This window comes from Electrona antarctica (assembly GCF_951216825.1).
Source record: "Electrona antarctica genome assembly, chromosome: 6".
Classification (NCBI taxonomy): Eukaryota; Metazoa; Chordata; class Actinopteri; order Myctophiformes; family Myctophidae; genus Electrona; species Electrona antarctica.
In genome coordinates this window covers 19,846,507-19,869,260 of record NC_136811.1, presented here as the reverse complement: position 1 = coordinate 19,869,260, position 22,754 = coordinate 19,846,507, and the positions used below count along the sequence as shown (strand labels likewise).

At 42.0% G+C, this 22,754-nt stretch overlaps 1 protein-coding gene across 2 annotated transcripts in view; it reads right to left on the bottom strand.

The window, feature by feature from the left end:
* The window catches only part of LOC306925471 (uncharacterized protein), a 23,891-nt gene extending 1,137 nt beyond the window's left edge, over positions 1 to 22,754 (bottom strand). Inside the window, exons 1-10 of one of the 2 annotated variants that reach the window (XR_013790254.1) lie at positions 22,467 to 22,754; positions 19,973 to 20,050; positions 19,596 to 19,734; positions 18,149 to 18,311; positions 16,421 to 16,521; positions 14,597 to 14,819; positions 9,646 to 9,772; positions 8,535 to 8,899; positions 7,632 to 7,901; positions 6,707 to 6,771 (exon numbers count right to left, since the gene is read on the bottom strand). Coding sequence is in view for 1 of the 2 variants with exons in the window: in XM_079504305.1 (XP_079360431.1) it covers positions 6,766 to 6,771; positions 7,632 to 7,901; positions 8,535 to 8,899; positions 9,646 to 9,772; positions 14,597 to 14,819; positions 16,421 to 16,521; positions 18,149 to 18,311; positions 19,596 to 19,734; positions 19,973 to 20,050; positions 22,467 to 22,635 (1,641 nt within the window). In the remaining variant the exon portion in view is untranslated. Of the gene's footprint in view, positions 1 to 3,988; positions 6,772 to 7,631; positions 7,902 to 8,534; positions 8,900 to 9,645; positions 9,773 to 14,596; positions 14,820 to 16,420; positions 16,522 to 18,148; positions 18,312 to 19,595; positions 19,735 to 19,972; positions 20,051 to 22,466 lie in introns of those variants that run through there. The other variant, XM_079504305.1, reaches the window with a different exon arrangement.

Here is a 22,754-nt window from a genome sequence, read left to right as displayed (position 1 = left end):
CTTGACTCGCATTTCATAACACGTAGCGACGTTGTTGCTGATACGTCATCAACCAGCGCCACTCTGTCCATGCTTCTCACTGTTAAAAATAGTAAAAACCTATGGTAAAAAGTAAATGATTCAGTAGTCCACTGTCATATTCAGTAGTACAAAAAAAATCACACCTGTGTGAAGTAAGTGGTGCAACTCCGTGTGGGGGTCCCCAGGGGGTCCCCGGAACTTCTAGACCCACAGGATGCCGGCCCCAGCCGTCCGTCTCCGAAACGGTCGAGAAATGACAGTTAAGGTGGTTGCACACCGGCCGCGTTTTTCGGAAAACCGATGGAGAAACGCCGCTAAAAATCCGAATTCGCATCCGATTCGCGCCCGGTGTGTGGAGACCTTTACCCTCTACTGTACTGTACTGTCACTGTACTGTACTGTACTGTCAGTGTGTGTGTACACACATAGGCTGCACAACAGAGAGACTTGGTTGCGAAAACCAACCAAACGCTATTTTCGTGCTCGGACGTACAGAGTACAGACCCAGGCAGGCAGGCAGGGACAGACCCAGCCAGACATGCAAAGCTCCGTAATGAAGTGGTTGCACCACTTAAAAATGACGGCTGTGTGGGGTGAGTTTAGTGAATGATAAGGGGACGTTGCAGGACAACAGCACTAGCTGCGCAGTGCGCATTGATACGTCAAACTGGTGTTTTTCCTCAACCCACACCACAGACCAATCAGAAGCTACGGTTCCATTTCAACCTTCATATGTCCCTATCTGTGCCTATCTGTGGAGAATAGGAGACTTTCCAGACTGAGTGGTGACATGTTCAGATCCACGAAACGCAGCGAATCAGCCTGGAACCCAGGCTACAGCCGGGCGGCCATGTTTAGATCCTCTCATTGTTGTAGAGCCAACATGGAGTCCAGAGGACTCAGGTGGAGAACTTCTACCGAGCAGACTACACCTGCTTTCTGTCAAAGCTATTGTAAGGAAGGAAAGGACACACATGTTCTATTATATGCTATGGCACAGACTGGACTCACTGGAAGACAAACTGGAGCCAGAAGTTCAATGGGATGCATGAATTGAGGTCAATTCACTTGTCCATTGAGGTCAAATGGACAAACATATGAATAAACATTATTTGTTTGATTCCCTATTTTGTCATATCAGTAGATTCAGATAGATCAGTTCAGTAAAACATTTGTTTTCTGACGCCTTGTTTTTCGATGTTCACGCTATAATTTCGGAGGTATCCAAATTGCACAGAATAGGTTTCTGACAGGACAGTATCAGCTGTCATTAGAACGTCATGTGCATACTGCTGGTTTTATGCTGCGTCTGTAATCTGTATATATGTTCTCCTCTCTCCTTGAGATATTCTTTAGTTTGTTTTTTTTAGGTGACAAAAAGTTGATTCTGATTGCAATAATTAGTTGACAGGCGGTTAATAACTGACAGTTTCACATTGATGGAAAAGCGAGTGACCAGAAAGCGATAGCTCTCATGAACTGATTATTTAACAAAGGTTACAGTCATTAAGTAAATAGTGATAATTCATACACCTGTCCAGATGACCTCTCAGTCTCCATTTTGCCAGTGCAACGAATCTGCCAGCTGGAATCGACAGAAAAAGAAAACAATGTGTCTTGTCCTTTCCTGATTTACATGCCTTGCTGTGACCCAGAATAGACAATCAAACACTGACCCATCGTGTCTCTAAATTGCACCTCTGTCCAGTTTGGGTGGTTGAGGTCTATGGGCCGATTCATACTCCTATTTTAGAGCCGAATAAAAGTCGGTTCGGCTCTGTAGAGCCTACAATTTGACGTCATTTGAGGTTCGGGGGGGCGGGTACCGTCCTAAAGTCGGCTCTTCGGTGCTACTGAAAGTTTCTGACGAGCCGAAATCATTTCGGCACTACAGCGCCGAAACAGCGGTAAAATAGGAGTATGAATCGGCCCTATGTTACATTTAAATGCACAAAGCCAAGCACAAAATCATGCATCCATATTTGACAGTATAGTCAAGTGCAAGCTCATTGATTGGATCTGTGGCAATTTGGGTTGCAAAGATTGATTATTTTGCTAGTGATAATTAGTTTTTATAAATCAATTAATCGCATTTTAATTAATTTTGTTATTATTGATTAAACCAATTTGTTTGATTAACCGTTCTACTGCCATTATCTCCCATTAGTGTGAAGTATCCTCTGAAATGGCCCTGGATGTTTCTGTACCTCATTTGCTCTTTATTTTGTCATTGGAGTGGGAGGACTGTGACAGGAACCAATCCAAACCACTAATTGTTTCCAGATTTCTACCAGTCCCAGAACAGACAGAGCATTTTAAAGTATTTCTGATGCTGTTCACTTGAATAAACAGGCATTATGCATTACATTATGGTCATTTCCACATGTAATTTATATGTTCTTATCAGCCATAAAGAGATTAGATACAGAGATGCTACATAAGTGGTTCTCAAACCTTTCGGGATCAGGGTGCATGTTCTGCCCACCAGTCTCCTTGTGTTATTTCAGTGAGTGCTAGAATTGTCACCCCTACACTTTTGCTGTGCAATGGTACAGCCCTTTAAGTTGTGTTTGACACCCCCTAGGGTTCCTGTCTAATCGTAAAACCCGCCCTATGGCACTGTTTAATGTCATTAATTTGTGCGTTAAGTATTTTTTTGTTGTATGACTGATGACAAAGTCAACAGTATGTATATCCATAACATAAGAAAGCAGCACGCTAGCAGACAGTACACTGGTTCTTTCTTTCAATCATTTTATTATTTTCTAGCTTTTTACTAGCTTAAACTAGTGTATTAAGAAGATGATGTATGTTTATCATGCACATATATGTTAGTTTGTGCTATTTGACATCAGATTGTGAAAATAATAATAATGGCAAGCTAGGCAAGCATTGTCTGTAAATGTGACTTTTCTCTATTACCTCTTTGTCAAACTTGGGTGAAAGTGCTAACATTATATATCCATGTTGGGTACTTAAGTTGATGTTGAACCTTCATTTCATTAGTGTTGTGATTATGTAGGCCTACTGTAGCTGTTTAATCAGTGTTATTTTGCCTTCGAGTGTTTATTGTTGTATGGGATTTGTTACAGTTGCCATACATATACTTACCATAATCAAATAAATCCTACATTTATTCACATTTACACTCGCTTACCTCTACTCATTCACAAGCAACTCTAAAGTAATTAATTATTGTTATTATTTTTGTTGTATGTTTTTGCAGTTTCACTCCGTTTTCACAACTATACACACCTTCAGTCTGCAATAAATGTTTGGAGCTTGAAGCATACTTCCTGACTCATGTCCTCTGTGATTTTTTGTTTGGCTTGCTGTCTAATTGTGGTTGCCACACCTCAAGGAGGACAGTAGTCCCCCAAACAGATTTTAAAGTATTTTTGATGCTGTTCACTTGAATAAACAGGCCTTATGTATTACATTATGGTGACTGTGCAATATGAAATAATTTCCACAATGATTACTTCATGTTCAGCTTTTCGGGATCAGGGTGCACTTGAAAATTTCAAAAGCTTCCGCGGCGCGCACACACACACAAACACCGTCACAAGTTGAGAATTACTGTGCTACACCTACATCATATTGAGTTTGATTGTTCAGACATCGGAGTATAGGATAATACAGTAGACAGTAGAATAACTTCTCTGTTCTGACCCAACCTATCAATACAGCATAAAATATTGTTGCTGTCAGGTGGAATCCATTACTTTTCCGGGAATTTCAAAGCCTAGATTTTCCTCTACTTTCACATGGTTTCTGCCTGGCAGCAATGATAGGCAAATCAGTAGTAAAATCCTCAGTGGTCATTTAAGTAGTTAGATAATCCAAGAACACTGCTTGAATGTATTAGTTTCATGAACACATTTCAGAGAGTTCAGAGATGTTCAAAGTAAACATAAATAAAATATCCCTTTTAATTATGTTTATTCTGTGTTTGAAACGGTCTGTCTATTTTCTGATCAGTCAATTCACAGGGGCTTTCTTGGCATAGGAAACATTGCAACTTAATGAATTTGCAATCAAATATAGCAGGTACAAAACTTGAAAACCAACTAAAAACAAACAAGCGTATTTTTAAATATATATATCCGCTTGCATTTCGTGACAGGCGCTATTAACAGAGGATTATGAAGATTATGAATAACGGAGATGAGGATTATGAATAGCTAACGCTAGCTGGCATTAACTCAGGAACAACAATGTGGTCTCCTCGGTCAGATTATCCATATATCCTATGTATCTTTCAGCACAATATCTCTCGCTCTCCACCACCCTCCATGTGGGCTCTGACTCACACACAGCCTCTGACTCACACACAGCTGGACTGCACACAGTGCACAGCTCGTTTGTGCCACTTTTTACAGAAAGTTTTGTTCATTAGTATGGACGCTCGTATAGTTATCGTTATCGAAAATAGTAGGCCGAGTTGGGACCCCAGAAAAAGTGCCTAGAAAATAAAATGTGTTCCCGCGTCATGGGCACTACTCATTCAATGCATTTTTCCATAGATAACACCCTTCTGGACTTTGGGTTAAAATATAATATAATATATAAATATTTAACATAGTAAATTTAGCCAAAAGCTTATGTTTCATACATAAACTAGAAAAAGTGCCCTTCTGGGAACAGGTCTCCACCAGGAGGAAAGGAGTGTGTGTGATGTTTGGCAAAATGTTTAGGAGTAATATAAACATGTTTGTTTGTTTGTTTCTTGCAACAATTTTCTTCATTTTGTTGAGGAAATGCAGAGCCAGATCACTCATAGCATCTCTGAGGATTCTGGATGAGCAGGACATGTGCAGCATTTTGTACAAAACGGGCTACGCCTACTCCTGAAAACTTTGGAAGGCAATCTTAGCTAATCAGTGTAGAATCTGAGAAATCCAACAGGCTCGTCTTGATCACATGACTACAGAGATCATGTGTACCGATTTGCGTGAGATTTGGATGAAATCTGTGCGACTAACAATGTGTTTTGCAGAAATCGGCCTCATGGTGGCACTATAACCGGCAGATGTGGAGGGATGCAGGGAGAATGTTTTTCCATGGCCTCTAGGGAGTGCGCATACATAAGTTGTATACAGATCGATGCAGTTATAGGTGAAAACAGGAATTGGCCTGTTATAGCGCCACCGTGAGGCTGATTTGGGATAGTGGAAATGTGTGTGTATAATTTCATGGAAATTGGACACCGTTTGTGATTTGTGGCATTTTGTTCGAAACGTACCAATCATGTGAGCTTTGGAAGCCAATCTTAGCCAATCAGGATGGAAGATGGGAAATTGTGCAGATCTGTGTTGATCACATGCCTATGGAGATAGTGTATACCGAATTGTGTGATGTATGGATAAAATGTGTACGAGTAATCTACAGAAATGTGTTTTGCCTAAATCGGCCTCATGGTGGCGCTATAACAGGCCGTTGAGGAATATTTGGGGCAGAGGTTCGTCGTTGGCATCCAGAGAGTGTGTGTGCACAGTTTGGCATGGACGGACACACGGACGGAGTGCAAAACATACTCTCTCCCCATGCCTTCGGCCTGGTGGAGACAAAAATGTCACAACCTACTGTGTAATGAAAGGTAGAAAAGAAAAGCAGCGCACCTTGGCCCAAAATGGCTGAAAATCTACCAAAATGTTACCACGCACCCTAAATTGGAATAATGCAATGCAAAAAGGATGTATGCTTCATTGTGCGCCATCACTTAAGTTGAAGCATTTTCTTTAACAAATGTGCTACATTTCATGATCTGAGTAAACTAAGGCACCAGTACTTGTTTCAGATGTTACGTATATGTATTTATGACATTTGAGAACGATTTTGTGTTGCCAAAATCAATATCAACACATTTTACAAGCAAAAACAGCAGCACAAGATGTTCGTTTTTTGGTTATATACATTTCTGGCTTGTGACAAAATACTGCAGGATATTATGAGTAGAACTTTTAACCCAAAGTCCAGAAGGGTATTATCTATGGGAAAATGCATTGAATGAGTAGTGCCCATGACGTGGGAACGAAACGGAACAAAAAGGGACCTCACAATATGGCCTATAGGCAATCTAGAAGCTCACAACTCGTCGCTGATGTGACATGAAAATGTTTGAGAACCACTGCCTGAAGTGATTCACATGCTGTTTTCCTTACCAATGGCGGTGGCGGTGGGGGACATGACATTCCTCATTACGTCAGATCTCCTGCAACCACAACCACGGCCCCGAGAGTGCATGGATAAATTATAAACACAAAACACCCTCTTTCTGTTTGTTCAGTGGTTACCAAAGTGGGGTCCAGGGACCCTCAGGCGTTACTTAAGGGGGTTCCGAATGGTCTGAACAGGTCTGTAACTGAGAGTGGACAAATGGAACCAAATGGACCCCTTACAGGTCTGTAACTGAGAGTGTACAAATGGAACCAAATGGACCCCTTACAGGTCTGTAACTGAGAGTGGACAAATGGAACCAAATGGACCCCTTACAGGTCTGTAACTGAGAGTGGACAAATGGAACCAAATGGACAAATTATGGGTCCATTTTGTACACTACCAGAGTTAAGGAGGTCCTTGAAATTAAACCGTTTGAGAAGCATGAACTGAGTTGGTTCATCGAAGGCGGCTCACTTGGCCGTGGCTCTCTTCCTCCTCCTCCTCCTCAGGGCCGGCTGCTCACCTCTTCCTCACAGCCACTTTCCTCCCACGTCCACACGCACCAGACTCTAGCATTGGCCGTCATGTCTAAACAAAAAAGAAAGGGAAAATCACAAATATGGCAAGGTTTCTTTCAGCCCCATCAGAGACAGATTGACTTCCATTATTAAATTAATGAATCAATATTAGAAAATGTATTTCACATATTATGTAGCCTCAGAAACCCAGACGTTTTACATAATATGTGACAGAAAGTGCTCTGAGGTAGTGACTTAGCTTATGGTCAATGTGCACAAAATAATTGCCGCTGATCAGTCCAGCGATTTGCCGTCAAGTCTGGTTAAACAAACAAGCCTTTTATATATTGAATATAGTTGTGATATCGCCTTTATAGGCGACTAGCTTCCTAAGTTCCTACCAACTCTTTCTGATATGAACAATAAAGCCATCACAAGTTTAGCACTCACAATAGCAAATGGCACTGGTCAATAGAGATACAGAACTTTTAGTAGATGTTTTGCCCCTGCAGCCATTACGGCCAGTGCCACACTGATGGGTCTATTTTTGTGTATACTGGGGACTCCATTTATTGTCTTGGTGTTATGTTATTATGTGCTATATATAATATGGTTATGGTTTCTTTTACTGTTGAACAGACTTGACAATAAAGGCATCATTATTTAAATTTTAAAAAACGGTATTCCCTTTCCCTGCCCTCTTATGTTCTAATAATCAACCACTGAGGCCTCTCAGGCTAGACCAGCTTCACTCACTCTTTTGTTCTAATAATCAACACTGAGGCCTCTCAGGCTGGACCAGCTTCACTCACTCTTATGTTCTAATAATCAACCACTGAGGCCTCTCAGGCTGGACCAGCTTCACTCACTCAGCTCTTATGTTCTAATAATCAACACTGAGGCCTCTCAGGCTGGACCAGCTTCACTCACCACTCCAGTGGCCTCACACAGGCCCCGGTGCTTTCTCTCCAGAAGCTTGTATTTCATCTTCAGTTCAGATAGCTGCACCTCCAGCCTCCGGTTCGTCAGTGTGAGCTTTTCATTGGCCTCGCGGCAACGTTCAAGACGCTTCGCACACTCATAATCGGCACAGGGATTGTCTTCTGACTCGGGTTCCTCCGCCTCCCACTCTCCATAAGTGGGTATGACCGCCTCCTCCACCAGCTGTTGTTCCCTGTCCATGCACACCATCCAATGTGTCTTCAGGGATCAGGAAGTAAAATGTAACAATTTTAAAGACCTTTCTTATGTCACCTAGAACAGTGTTTCTCAAACGTTTGAACCTTTTGAACCAGTTTAAGGTTCAGGCCAGGGATCCCCATTTGTCCTTTTCTTTTTTTAATCTAAGGGACCCTAATCCTTTCATTAAATTCTGAGTGTTCATTTGGCCCCCTGGTGGCCTACAGACTTGAAACAGTGACCTAGATAAATTTGAGACTGAGACTAAAGTTGCAATGCCAATACATATGAAAAAGCAAGATACAAAGCACAGTCTTCTGAATATGCAGTATTGTCAAGAGTGAAGCTAGCTCTCCAAAGGGAGCAGTATACCTAGCTGTAAAGACAACGAGGTGTACTGTGCGCTATGACAGACGAAAACTATTGTAAATGACAAAGCACCCGCAAACATTTGCGGTATGTGAATTGTGAATTACCCTAAAAAGAGATAGAAAAAAGATCCAACATATGATATAGTCCATAGTTTATAAGTTGGCAAACTAACTGTCAGATTGGAAATACATAGCCTCAAACAATACAATTCAAAAGCAAATGTAACACAATGTAATACACTTTATTACATTGTGTTAACTCACCCACTGGCACCTCACCCACCTGTAGGTCTAGGTCAGTAACCATTGCTGGGCAGGGGTTTGTGGCCCTCAGCTCTGCCAGGAGGCCAACGGTTCGTTCCTTCCTGACCTTGTCCATGTACCTCTCCGCCTCTTCCTTGCTCAGCCCCGGGTGGCCGTCGACCAGCAGGTGTGTGTACAGCCTGTTACTTTTGTAATCGCACCCCGACACGGGACAGGCCGCGTCCCTGATGTCCACCCGCTTGGCCACCATGTCGAGCAGCAGCACCCGCTCTTCTTTGTTGGCTACCTTGTGTGTTTTCCTCAGGTGATTGGCCATTGTCAAGTACGGCTTGAAGCACACGGGGCAGAGCGTGGCGATCCTGGGCCTTCGATTGGTCTTCGTGTCTGAAGAAAAAAAAAGAAATACATTTATGAGCCCAATTCATACTTCGCTGTGTGCCGAAAATAGCCGATCTACGGTACAAGTTCACAACGTATTGCATCTGCGACACGTTGTGAGCTTGTAGATCAGCTATTTGCCCAAGCCCCGATGACCTTACAGGCATATGCAAAGGCTCAACTTATGTAACTTAGATAGCATTTTATGTAGACTTAGATAGCATTTTATGTAACTTATATAGCATTTTATGTAGACATAGCACTATATATGCATAGTTTCATTATATAGATATTCCAGTTATGTTTCTAGCTTACGTATGATTCATGATAACTACTTTTGTATGTAAATTATGTATTGCCATGCTTTTTGTTCTTGCTTAATGTAAATCGGTCTGGATTAAGAGCGTCTGCTAAATGCCTCCTTTGAAATTGTATTTCTCTGATTTTGCCCGTCCCAATCTCGGAGTTCTATTAACACTGATTACCAACTAAAAGCTGCAAAACCTTGAAATCTATTTGGAAAATCTTAAAATAAAAAACTTAAAATACACCTTGCAATTATTGAACTTCATCATGTACACGTTTTCACTTTAATTATCCAATGAACAAACAAAAAAGTTAATATAGAATAAACACAAACAAAAACTTTTATTTACCCACTTGAGCCCTCTTCAAACATTTTCAAATATAGCCTGCAAAATGTCACGAATAGAATTACCAGTCCAAGAAAATAAGTGTTAAAAATGACGTACATTCAGGGTGTGCTGTATCCAGAGGGGTGAAGCTGGGTGTATCCGTGTGGGGGGGTTGGGCCCCTTGCGGTGCGATTGTATCCGTGTGGGGGGGTTGGGCTCCTTGCTGCGGTGTGATTGCCTCAGCCTGCAGTGAGTGTGACTAATCATGATCATGTAATTGTTCGACGATTAATTGTCATACAAATAATTGAAATTAATAACCCCCTTAAGACCTGATGCCGATTCTACAAATGCCTTCTAAAACAGTAGTTCTCAAACTTTATCGTGGCACTTTTTTTGGCCGCGGCACCCACATCTGCAAAGGTTTTGTGCCTGGGATCCCCCAGAAGAGAACATGTGTGTTAAAAAATTCAAAATGAAACAAACATTTTCAAACACAGATTTTAGTTTTTGTACAAGCTCGCAGCACAGCACAAAGTGACGTGCTGTGAGCTTGTAAATCTGCTATTTTTGAGAACGACTGTTCTAAACCACTTTTCTAATATTTTTTTTTTTTAATTTTTATCCCTCGATTTTGTAACCCATTTTTTCACCCCTGTGCCAATTATCTAATGTGATCCTGGGCTCTCTACACACCCTCCGCCAACCTAGTCCCCATATATATGGGGGACATGGTAGTCCTGTACCTGCCTGTAGACCTTCTCGCAATTTGGTGTTGGGGGAATTTCTCACTTGAACTGAGTCAATGGGTCCCTTGACATGAAAAATCAACGAGGTGCTCGTCCGCCATAGTGCCACGAATGGCGCAATGGCCACATCAAATATGGCCGCCATCGGCTATGATGAAAATACAACTTTTTTGTTTCTGGGTGTATTTGCACATGTAATACCTCCATCCTGACTAATTCAGGTATGTGGAATTCATTTCTGATAGTATTTTAACCATTGTGGGTGATATTGACCTTGAAAGGTCATGGTCAAGGTCATTTTGCCATTCCGAAGACCTTGGCCATAACCTGGCCATTGTTAGGAGTAAGAACAGGTGCAATAAGTCTAATGCAACTAATTGTGACATTTTCAATTCATTTCTGATACTATTTTGACCATTAAGGATCATCTTGTCATTGAGATATCAATATAAATGTTTTTATTCAATAATTCAATTCCGATTTTTGTCATTACTGTCACTTTTATTGTATTTTTTCCACAATTTGTTTTTATTTATAACAAGACATGAACCTAAAAATATAACAATTATAAATGTCCCCCATAAAATCTAAACAAAAAAAAACAGTGCACCATTGTGTGCATGCAAGTTAGTGTGATGGGTTTTTACTTTTTACATGAGGGGTTTTCCATGGCAAAATATTATGCATGGAACTCCATCAGCACAGCAGCCACATCGTCAAGTGTCACTTCCCTGCACACTTGCATACTGTGAGCAAACTGGGTGGTAAGGGCTTCAGACATTTTGATGGCAGGAATGTACCAAAGTGCTCCTCCCATCCATTCCATTGGCTCTAGTCTTGACTTGGGTTCCTTTGCTGTCTCAAGCAGGTGGCAAGCCCTATGCACCAGAAAGCACCTCATTGGATGTGACCTCTGATCACACTACTTGTGGGAGGGAGAGCATCAATTTCAGCACTGGCACAGGTATAGCTTTCCACCCTGAGGTCATCAAATGTCTCAGCAGTTGTACTTGACCTGGCCCCCGTCCAGACACGCACCAAGTACTTTCTGCCAACGCTGCATCTTGTTCTGTAAAGGTGTCAGTTAGTTAAATATTTTACTGGGTCAGAAGCCATAGCTGCATGTTTGGTCCCCACCTTGCTCATGCAGTCTTCTCCAGTCAGGATATGTGCCTTGATCACTGTCTTTGCTAGTGGTGGTCCAAGACGAGAGACTGCTTGATGCAGTGGAAGCATGCACAGCTTCTCACCAGTGCAATACTGCTGCCAGATCTCCTTCAACCCCAGTGATTGGACGTATGGGGTGTAGTGTAGCAGGTGTAACAGGTGTCTGTATGACAACTCTCTTGCTCTGCTTCACTCGAACAGCCCACTCCACATGCACCACCAATCTGGTGTCAGCCTCCTCAATCCAGTTCAAGAGGTCTGGGAACTCTTGCTGGGAGCACCTCATCATCACAGACAACAAAGCTGACAATGATGGTAGCATTACCAAATTTGCCATAGACTTGATGGCACACCATATCCCGAACTAGCAGCTGGAGATTCAGTTTGTTTTCCTCAGCCACCCAGAATTTGTCAAGTTGCTGAGGGATAGTCTCTGTTCATGCCAACAATGTCGATTCCTGTTCTTGAATCTGTGCGCCGCATGCGCACCCCTTCCTTTAGAGACATCTCAATGTAAGAATCGAGTATGATATGGATGAACTCTGGGATGATGTTGACCTGATGATGGTATTAAAGACAGCACCTAAAGTAGGGAATTGTGCTAGTGGCATCTGCTGCATTTTCGCCATGAAGTCTACTACAACATGAGTGGCAAGAGTAGACTTTGGACTCCATTGGGTGAGGTCAAGTTCAGGCTCAATCTCACTGGCAGGTTTTGACTTGTCGACATGAGCTGGGAGGTCACCATCAAGCAGCGGAAATGCTGAGAGCACATCATGAGTAAGTATCTCCTGGATATTCATGCCCCGCTCCTTAGCAATGTCCATACTCCTATGTGCCTCGGCCATGTATTTGGACGAAACTAACTTCTACTCCTTCAGAATGGTTGTTGGTGTCTTCTGTGGTTGCTCGTTGAAATGAAGTATCTTCCACTTTGGTATGGTTGTGCTCAATGTCTTGGTCTTCCCAACTAACATTTCCTGTCTGTATGAGCAGTACACACGCTCCCCATTTTTAGACAGTTTAGCAAGCGTGCAGCGACCCCTCGGTCAACAGCCTGCTTTGTGAGCAGATTGTGCAGTGTCACAGGCACATTGACCGCTATAGAGTATGGATTCTGACGCTCTAGCACAAAGTCCATCAGCTTCGCCACATTACGATTGAATGTAAGGCTCAGTGCATGTGGGAGATGGCATTCTGTGTCTTTCATGGTGTGGTTGTTGGTGAGAATGTTGGGGACATTGGTGATTGACCCAATCTTGTGGAACAAGAAATTCTGCCACATAATTTGCATTGTGTGTGGCTCCTACTACATAGTGACCACCTGGACCCTTTGACACTCACTGAATGGTCTGCTTGACCTTCATGTCACCTCCTACAGTGCAGAACCAGCCTGGGTGATCCTGAACAACTCAATGGCCTACAGAGAAGCGCCTGTAGAGCTCAGGATGTGTGAACTCTAGAACCTTTATTTGTTCAAGATACCATGAGCCATGCCAGGTACTTTATGCAGTCACATTCTGCAAAGATCGGCATAGAGTCGTTGATAGTAGCCACATGTAGATTCCAGTTTCCATCTCTTTTGGAGACTACAGCATTCTTGATGATCTTGATGAACCAGCCAAACTCCAAAGAATTGGCATGCCGATGTGGCAGCCGTGCTGCTGGAGTCTCATGCATGTAAAACCCATCACACTAACTGGCATGCACACAATTGTGCACTTTGAGTAAAAGTGTTATTTCATTTTGTGTTATTATTTTGTTTGTATAAAACATTTCTTTTCTGCATACTTATATTCTAATTAAAGCACTCAATTAAAATAAAAGTTAAAGAGGGACATTTAGAATTGTTATATTTGTATGTTCATGTATTTTGATATAATAAATAAGACAAATGATTACGAGAAATACAATAAAAGTGAAAGTAAAGACAATCGTAATTGAGTTATTGAATAAAAAGATTTATATTGATACCTCAATGATAAGATGATCCTTAATGGTCAAAACAATATCAGAAATGAATTATAAATGTCAGAATTAGTTGAAATAGACTTATTGCACTTATTTTTACTCTTAACAATGGCCAATGTCTTTGGAATAGCTAAATGACCTTGACCATGACCTTTCAAGGTCAATATCACCCACCCATTCAGAAATGAATTCCACATGCCTCAATTAGTCAGAATGGAGGTATTACATGTGCAAATACACCCAGAAACCAAAAAGTTGTATTTTCATCATAGCCGATGGCGGCCATATTTGATGTGGCCATTGCGCCATTCGTGGCACTATGGCGGACGAGCACCTCGTTGATTTTTCATGTCTAGGGACCCATTGACTCAGTTCAAGTGAGAAATTCCCCCAACACCAAATTGCGAGAAGGTCTACAGGCAGGTACAGGACTATGGGGAGAGCAACGGACTTGAACTCATGCTTCCTTCCTGCCTGAGTGTCCAAGTTGCTCCTTTACACTCCTTTACAGGTTGGACGTAGCGCGTGGAAGGAACACGTTATTCCAACCAGTTCCTTTCCCCTCCATCAGGCGCCCCGGCTGGCCAGGGGGAGGCAGTTTGTTTAGAGACCAGGATTACTGCATGTTTTTGTGAGGGTACCTACCCTAGGGGACACGGGGAGAACATGCAAACTCCGCACAGAAAGGCCCTTTCGGTCCAGGCGGTGGCGTAACCGTCTGGGCACCCGACTGGTAATCCAGTCGCAGTGTGCCGCGGGTTCGACTCCCGAGCCCGACACGGCCTTTACTGCATGTCTTCCCCCATCTCTCTCCCGTTTCCTGTCAGCCTACTGTGTGTCCCTTCAAAAAACCAATAAAAGGCGTAAGCCGCAAAAAAAATCTTTAAAAAAAAAAAAAAAGGCCCTTTCGCCAACCCCGCCTCGGGTATGGGCACTGATAACACGGAGGAGGAAACACGGCGCCAGCACCCACAGCGCCCCGAGCGGGAATCGAACCCAGGACCTTCTAGCTGTGAGGCGACAGCACTACCAACTGTGCCACCGTGCCCCACTCTTTTCTAAATTCTATGAGTTTTCAGTTTTGATACACACATAGGCCTACATACACACACCCATATATATATAGCTAAAATCTCGATTGAAAATAGAAACGTATAAATAAAATGACATCCCAGCCCTACCATCTCCAAAGTTTTGCCTTTCACTTTACGGCGTTTCCGTCTGGAATGGCCACATCCTGAGTCCATGGGGTGGTTTTGGTGAGCTTCCACTAGAGGGAGTTTTACGTGGATAAGATTTGTTGAGGTTGGTGGGGTTGTTTTAGCTATTTCTAGCTTCAGCTTCTTCATGGTTTCTTTTTTTTTGTATTTGGAGGCATTTCGTTCGACACGAAATGTATCATACCTAAAACAATTAAAAACACAATATAAAGGAAGATATAAATTCATGGGTTCAAGAGAACAGGCAACTGGCTGACGGACGAGGTCACGTGCACACATCCGCCTGGGTGACAGCAGACTGCTGGGCGAGCACTGGCACTTTGGCATGGGGGGGGGGGGGGGGTCAGACCCATAGATATTATAAAAAATAGATGCCTCACTGGCCGCTGCAGTTCATTGGAGCGACGTGTCTCCCAATGAAGGCAGGAAGTCAAGCGGAAGTGCAGTGCTGAAGGCTTTATCCAGTCATGACATAAAATACATTACAAAAAAAAAAAAAAAACACAAACAACAAAGTTATTAATACAACAATACAACATCAGAGCCAGGGGGGATTACTAACAGAAAACATTAAAGAGTGAACACAAAGCAACAGTTCTCCGCAGCTTTCTTATTTAGAAGTGCTGAAGGCATTTGCTGAAGGCACGCTGCGTGGAGCGTGTCTTGAGTGTACAGGGTTTGATGAGGTTAGATCAACATATAGAATGTCAGAACAGGTCAGCTCCATATATGGAGATCTAAGGGTGGCAGCAGGGGCAGTGTCTTGAGTGTACAGGGTTTGATGAGGGCCCAGGTAGGGCCGGGCCTTAATTTCCGGGCCTGTTGAGAACTCTAGTTTTCGCCGGCTGCCGGGCACAGCTGCACTAATAACTTTGGGGCAGGCCCGTCTAGAGTTTAAATGGACAGGTATCAGTCAAAAGGGAGACATCGAAGAGGAAGGATGGATGGGGAAGGATCAACATATGGAATATCAGAACAGCTCCATACGTATATGGCGATCTAAGGGTTTGAGGTCAAATGAGAGAGATGAGATGTACTTTATTATCCCCGCAGGGAATAATAAAGTTGCTGGCCAATATTGTAGAGTTGCTGGCCAATTTTGATTACATCAGGGATCTCCAAATAGGGGCTTAATATTGATGACAGTCATCAGGGATCTCCATGTCACGTGATGTCACGGTCATGCCTGGGGTGACCAACCAACCAACACACTGACAGGAAATGCACAATTTAAAAGTAAATGCGACCTGCGGTCGCAATAACTCAAATTTATATAGCGCTTTTCTGAGTACCCAAAGACTCTTTACATGAGGGGCATGAGAAAACAACAAATAAAAACAACTTTATTAGGGGGGGAAGAAGCACTAAGACTAAGGAAATAAAACTATAAAAAATGTGGAATGAGTTAGCTGGGGAAAGCAATGTTGAAGACGTGGGTTTACAGGGTGGTTTGGAGGGTGGGGGCATCTCTGACAGAGTGCAGTTCTAGCTGCTAATGTGAACAGCATTACGGCACATTTACACATCGTAATAAATTCTAATTCAAATGTATTGTGATACAGTACGTATCATATTGTGGTGTTGCAGGCAAAACTCGCCCCAATGATAGTAAGCCTGTTCTACGCAAAAAGGGCCTAGTCTTTTTCAATTGTGCAGAAATTAAATTTTGAATCGGCTTTAATAATTAAAAAACAAAAACAAAAAAATGATCTATCTATCTATATATATATATATATGTTTTATATGTTTGTTTTTTAATGACCAGTAATACAAAAAAAAACGTACCTCTTCATGTGTCGAATAAACACTTTAGCTGGACAGTCCAATTTCTTCACTCTCTTTTCAAAGTGCCTCTTTCTGGTGTATACATATGCCAGAGAATCCCCCTGTTAGGCAAGTTCATAAATTATTTGCACAGCTGCACCAACGTAGACTTTGTTGCTGTAGGGCAGTTAATTATTTAATAAAATAAATCACACTTCAGTGAACTGAGGGACGCCTTTTTTTGCTTTTGTACATCACAGGGGGGATCCATAGACTTGGCTGATACATGACGAGGTGGCAGCCAACAATATGGAATTTTTAATGGGTTTTTTTATAGCAAATGTCATGTGTGGGGTAGCACACCATTCTTGGTGTTTTGGGGGTTGTTACGAAGGCTTTCACTTAGAGCTCCATATATGGGGATAACCTATAGTCCCATATATGGAGACAACGGCGATATCCAGCACTGACATCAGATTAAGATAGAAACCCCAAAGATGGATATATATACAGTGGTGACATCATCGTGACACTAGACTTGCACATCATAAAAGGCAGATCCCAGCTTCTAAACCTCCGATACCAAGCAACGCACACGGTATCTCCACTGATCTCAAATCCTCAGAATCTACAGGACCCAATCAAGACACAGGATACAGCACATAGGACAAGACTCAAGACACCACACTCAAGACACAAGATCCAAGACCAAGAACACCTCAACACATACAGACCAAGGTGTCTGGCTTTACAACCCATATACCTTTTATAGCTTTACCAACACCACCATTCCAATTAGCTCCGTTAAACATCCCGGTTTAAGTTCGACACCACTGCAGCGGGTCCTAGCCAAGACAGCCAGCACTAGTTAGAGCCATTTTATAGGGGTCATGCTGGTTTTTGGGGGGGCATGTTACAATTTACTGTTTCTTGTGACGCTTTTCCAGATTGGTTACAGTTGTACCGTTTTTCTTTATCCATCCTGGCTTCATTCTAGTATGAAACAAAATTAGTTACAAGATGTATTTATATCGGCCACAGGAAGACTTACGTTGACATTTAGTGCCCCTAAACAAACATTAAAGTCCAAAGACATTACCGCCGCCCAGTGACGCCAGCCTCCTTGAGATACCCAAAAAGATCAAGCGCAAAACCTGGGGCGACAGGGCCTTCTCTGTGGCCGCCCCCTCCCTCTGGAATGCACTCCCCAAACATATTAGAGATGCCCCCTCCCTCCCTACCATCAAAAATGCACTGAAAACCCACCTGTTTAGACTAGCCTTTCCAAGCCGACTTGATTTTAACTTGTTACATGGACTGTTTTATTCATGAAAAGCGCTGTATAAATCCCAGATATTATTATTATTGAGGGTCTTAACACAAACTTACGTCATATGTGTCTGAGCAAATCGGCTGTCGGTATGTCGGTGGAAACCCTTGGCCAATAAGGGACCACCATTCTTGGTGATGTAACTACGGTGTGTTTCAAGGTTGGTATAAGGTCAAAAATTGATTAGTGTGCCTCTCACTTCACACGGGTGTGATTTATATTATAGACTTGGCTGGCAAAGAATTACATCATAAGTGCCCTAAACAAATGTTAAAGTCCATAGAGACTTGGCTGGCAAAGTGCTCTAAACAAACTCTCAAAGAAGATCTATTCAATTAATCTGAAAAGTAATTGAAAGAATAAATAGGTAAGAAAATATTGGATAGTTGCAGTCCTATATGGTTCTTCTGCCAATGTACCTTAGAGGCGGTGTTCTTGCGTTCTTTGCCATGTTGACAGCTCATAATGACTCTCTTTGTCACAGAAAGTGGGGTGTCTTCACAATAGTCCTCCACATGCCACAGAAGTTTTCTCTGTTTTCCTACATTCTCTGCTTTTCTCTGTCTTCCCTCACTGTTGTACCTAGGATGAGAAAGGGCCACACACGTTTGAACACATTAAGACCTGAGGCCTGTTCTAAAACAAATGCCTTGATCAGTTTTCTGAAAAATCTATTATGTTTCTATGTAATTCTATGTATTTGGCCACGACCCACATCTCAAAATATTTTGTTCCAGGGACCCCCACATTTTCACGATTCAGCTATTTGACAAATATGCTCCACAGAATAGGGATGCTGGGGTTCAAGTGGTTAAAATAGGGAGTATATGTGCAGTATATAGAGAGGTGCATCAGGTAATCAAACTAATCAGTGTGATGTAGTGCAAAAAAAAGTACATGAAGTGAAGGTTGTGCAAATTGTGCCAAGTTTTCGATTTTTTTGTGTACTGTATAAGGGACTGAGCAACTTCAATTGAAATGAATAGCAGGGGACAGGGCTGTCGCTCCCTGTCCTCACTCTATCAAGTGGGATAGTTTTGGGAGTGAGAGCGTGAGTCAGTCAGGCTAGGCTACAAGCACAGCAGCACGAAAGGTCTGGGAAACGGGGAATCACCACAACTGAACATTTCCGTTCGGAAATACCGCACCGGAGCGCACACGTCTATTAGTTTGCATTGCACAGTGACAGACAGTGCACTATTTCTGAACGCGGTGATGGGCAGTTGGGCACGTTCGGAAATACCGCACCGGAGCCACACGCCTATTAGTTTGCATTGCACAGTGTAACACGTTGATCTGTGGGAAAATAACATAGAGAAAACGTAATCTGCAGACTATAAATTGCTGGCCTGTTCATCGTGATAGCCAAGCATGCTGGTCTGGACTTGTCCCGTTCATGATAGACTGAATGCTCACTACTGTTTCATAATAAAGTCTACTCTTTACTGTCTGAAGTGCATTATAGATATTAATCTGTGCTGAGTGTGCACTGTGCTCCATAAAACACAACAGTTATGAAACGCTATTATTTTCTGCTGTGCCAATCATTAATACATGTGTTGAAATAATAGCTTTGTCGTTTGGATGGGGGGCCCTCTAGTGGACAGAACGTGCATAAAATAACTTGATATTCTGTGTATATGGTAGGCTATATAATGAGCTAAAATTAATTATGGTGAACTGACGGCCCTAGTGTGTGTGTGTGTTGCTTTTTTAACCCCTTTTCCTTCAAATTTAGTCCCTCCCCCATACACACTTGACGAAGGCGGATACACCTTGGTGAATTCTAACCCCTGAGTGCGGTGGTGGCTATTAGGCACTTATTGCGCCACCCGAACACTGCAGATTTCCTTTTTTGATACATACCAAAAGTTGAAAGAACTCAGTGTGGCTCTTTTGTGGTCCGCCAGCAAGGTGAGCAGCTCTTCTTCCGAGTGGACAATTCCAGAAACATAGCCGCCGTCTCTCTTCAGTAGAGAGAAGGATGAAGGCATCCAGGACAAATCTATAAAACATGAACCCAAAGAGCTATAAGAATAAGATTAACATTACTGTCTGTGTATCACACCGTGATTTTACTTGACACACGTTATCTTATCAATTTACAGACTACTATAGTCTGGGTCTGGGGGCCAGCAAAAAGGAATGTTTAAGATTAAAGTTTTCACTATATGCTCGACTCTTATGTCACTCCCTGAGTATCTATAGATAGACAGTTACTAACAACAACAATCTTCACTTACCTTGACATGAAACTGTTTGAGAATCACTGCTATTGGTGTGGGTCTGGGATCCTTTGTTTCCTTCCTCCTTGACAACCACTAACAACAAAAAGTCATGCCTGCGTTATTCAAGCTGGTTATGAGTTAAAACAAAGTCAATGCAACCAATGGGAATGAACACTGTTTGGTTATGTACTACTAAATCTCTGGATCAGGGCCCACTTGAAAATCTCAAAAGCGTTCACACGGCCCACCCATCTGAACATTTAAAAGGAGTAGTTCATACCAAAAGAAAATACTTATTTTCGATCATTTACACACCCATGAAGCCTTGAATTCATGGAGTTTTTTGTTTTTGTCCCATTCCTAAACCAATCATTTGATGTCTCGAAGAGTCTCCTACTGAGTCCCCTATTGACTGGTGACCCAAATCATTGGCTCAGGAATGTGGCAAGAACAAAACAATCTCCATGAATTCAATACTTCATGGGGTGAGTAATTGATTGGGTGAACTACTCCTTTAGTAGGGCTGTCACGATTACACATTTAATTATCTTTTTGTCATTTACCGGTATTTGAGCAATATCATCACGGCCAAATAGTGGGCACTGGCCCACAGGTTGAGAACCACTACACTGTACTAAATTTTAAAATTAGCTAACGTTCTTGCAGCAGTTCTGTGTTGACAGTAGCCTTGGATCAAGACTATCAATTAGATGAATTTCATCGAGCAGTGGTGTAAAGTAACTAAGTACAATTACTCAAGTACACAATTAAGTACAATTTTAGGTATTCTTTTACTTTTTTTTACCTTCAATTTCCAGTACTTTTACTTGTACTCTACTACATCTCAGAGGCAAATATTATACTTTTAAACTCCACTACAATTATTTGAAAATGTACTTACTACGGTAGTTACTTTGTAGATTTTGATTATTATTACAAAACATAATATTAACCACATCTACACATTTCGGCTATTTTCAAACGATATAATCCGAAAATGTGTGAAATGGGACATTCTGCATGAGTACTTTTACTTTTGTACTTTAAGTATATTTTGATACCAATGTACTTTTGTACTTTAAAATTCCAGACTTTTATTTAGTTTACCTTTATTGATTAGTTAGGGTTAGTTCAGATGTTTGGACTTCACCCCTTTAGACCTGAGGTAGCCCTGGTTAGCGAGTGAGAGACTCGCTAACACACTGGACCAGGGCTAGACCTGAGGCAGATTCTAAAAACACCTAAAACCCAATCTGAGAAGCCATCGTCAAAAAATAAAGGAAAAGCAGCGCCCTCTTTTCCTTGGTCTGTCTCGAGAGACTACCTAAAACCTAACCTAAAGGTTTTCTGAATACCCCTCTGTCACATAGAACAATTTTGTGTCCAGTATAACCACGCCAGCACCTTGCAATGGGTCTGGTCCACAAGATTCGCTACACCACCAAGATACCCATGTACCTGCCTAAATACTTCCTTAATGTCAACGAAATCCACACCCACAACACCAGAGGGAGTTCAACACACCATATGCAACCCAGATTTGGCACAAACAAGGGACTTAATTTCGCTCCTATGCCACCAAAATGCGGAACGCCCTACCAACAGTCATTAATACATGAGAATCCCTTGACTCCTTCAAAACTGCTCTCAAAGGGCACCTACGGACGGCTGCAATTCGAAACTGGCCCCCGTAAAATCTGAATCCCCCATTCACCCCTGTTCCCCCTCACTGTATATGTTTCTTTTCCCTTTTTACCTCCTATGATGATTTCCTGTTTTGACTATATAGTTGTGTATATTCGTGTGTCTCTAAATGTTTTGATGAATTGAAAATGGTGGGCCCTATTGTAAACAAGTGTCGTCCACTCACAGTTAACAGTTTTTGTATTGGGTTGTACTTGAAATGTACTGTAATTCTGCAAACTGTTAATAAATCAATCAAAAAGCAGCAGCACAGAAGGGTCAAAGTTGAACTAAAGTCAATAGGTCAACAATACAAATTACGCTAGTTTTGTGGATTCATTTATTAGATGCCGACCCCCACCAAATGACCGGAACTACAATTTCGAGACAGACTGGTTGCTGTTGTTTATCCTTTGTTTTGCCAATGGGTACCCATATTGACCTAAACCACCACCACAGGACTCAGGAAACCAATTAATACCTTTGCAACCACTATATATTTTTCATTTTTTTGAAATTACGTTTTTATTTTGGTCATTGTACAGTTTTGCATCATATGGTATTATTACATGTTGATTGTTCTTGTTTTTGATAAAGTAACAGGTGTAAATGTATCAAAAACATGTCATGTTATGACTCCTCCTGTTCAGATGCTAATTTTTTCAGATACATTTCCAGTACTCAATCATGGCCAAAGTATTTCCTACAGCTTTAAATCCAAAAATCTGAACTAACAAATTGAGTACGTTTTCCTAATTCCACCACCACTGATCTTTTAAAATCCAAATGAAAGGTAATTCCTTCCATATATAAAGCTGATCATTACCTGTTATTTTACACGTAGATGCGTGTTGAATAATGGTATCTAGCTTGTCAATCAAGCCGCAACCAACGCATCTAGCACTAGCTTCCTTGGCATAGGCTTGGTCATCCACCGTGACCGCCATTGTTGTTGTTGTTTTCATCGGTGTTCGGGCTCGTGTAGGGTCGGTCATTGTGCGCACTCAGTGCAGTGAAAAAGAAAGAATTCGTGTGTAAAACAATACAATGTATTATCCCTTTTAACCAAGAACTTTACCGCGCAGCCGCTTCGAGCATTGTGTTGTGTGTAACC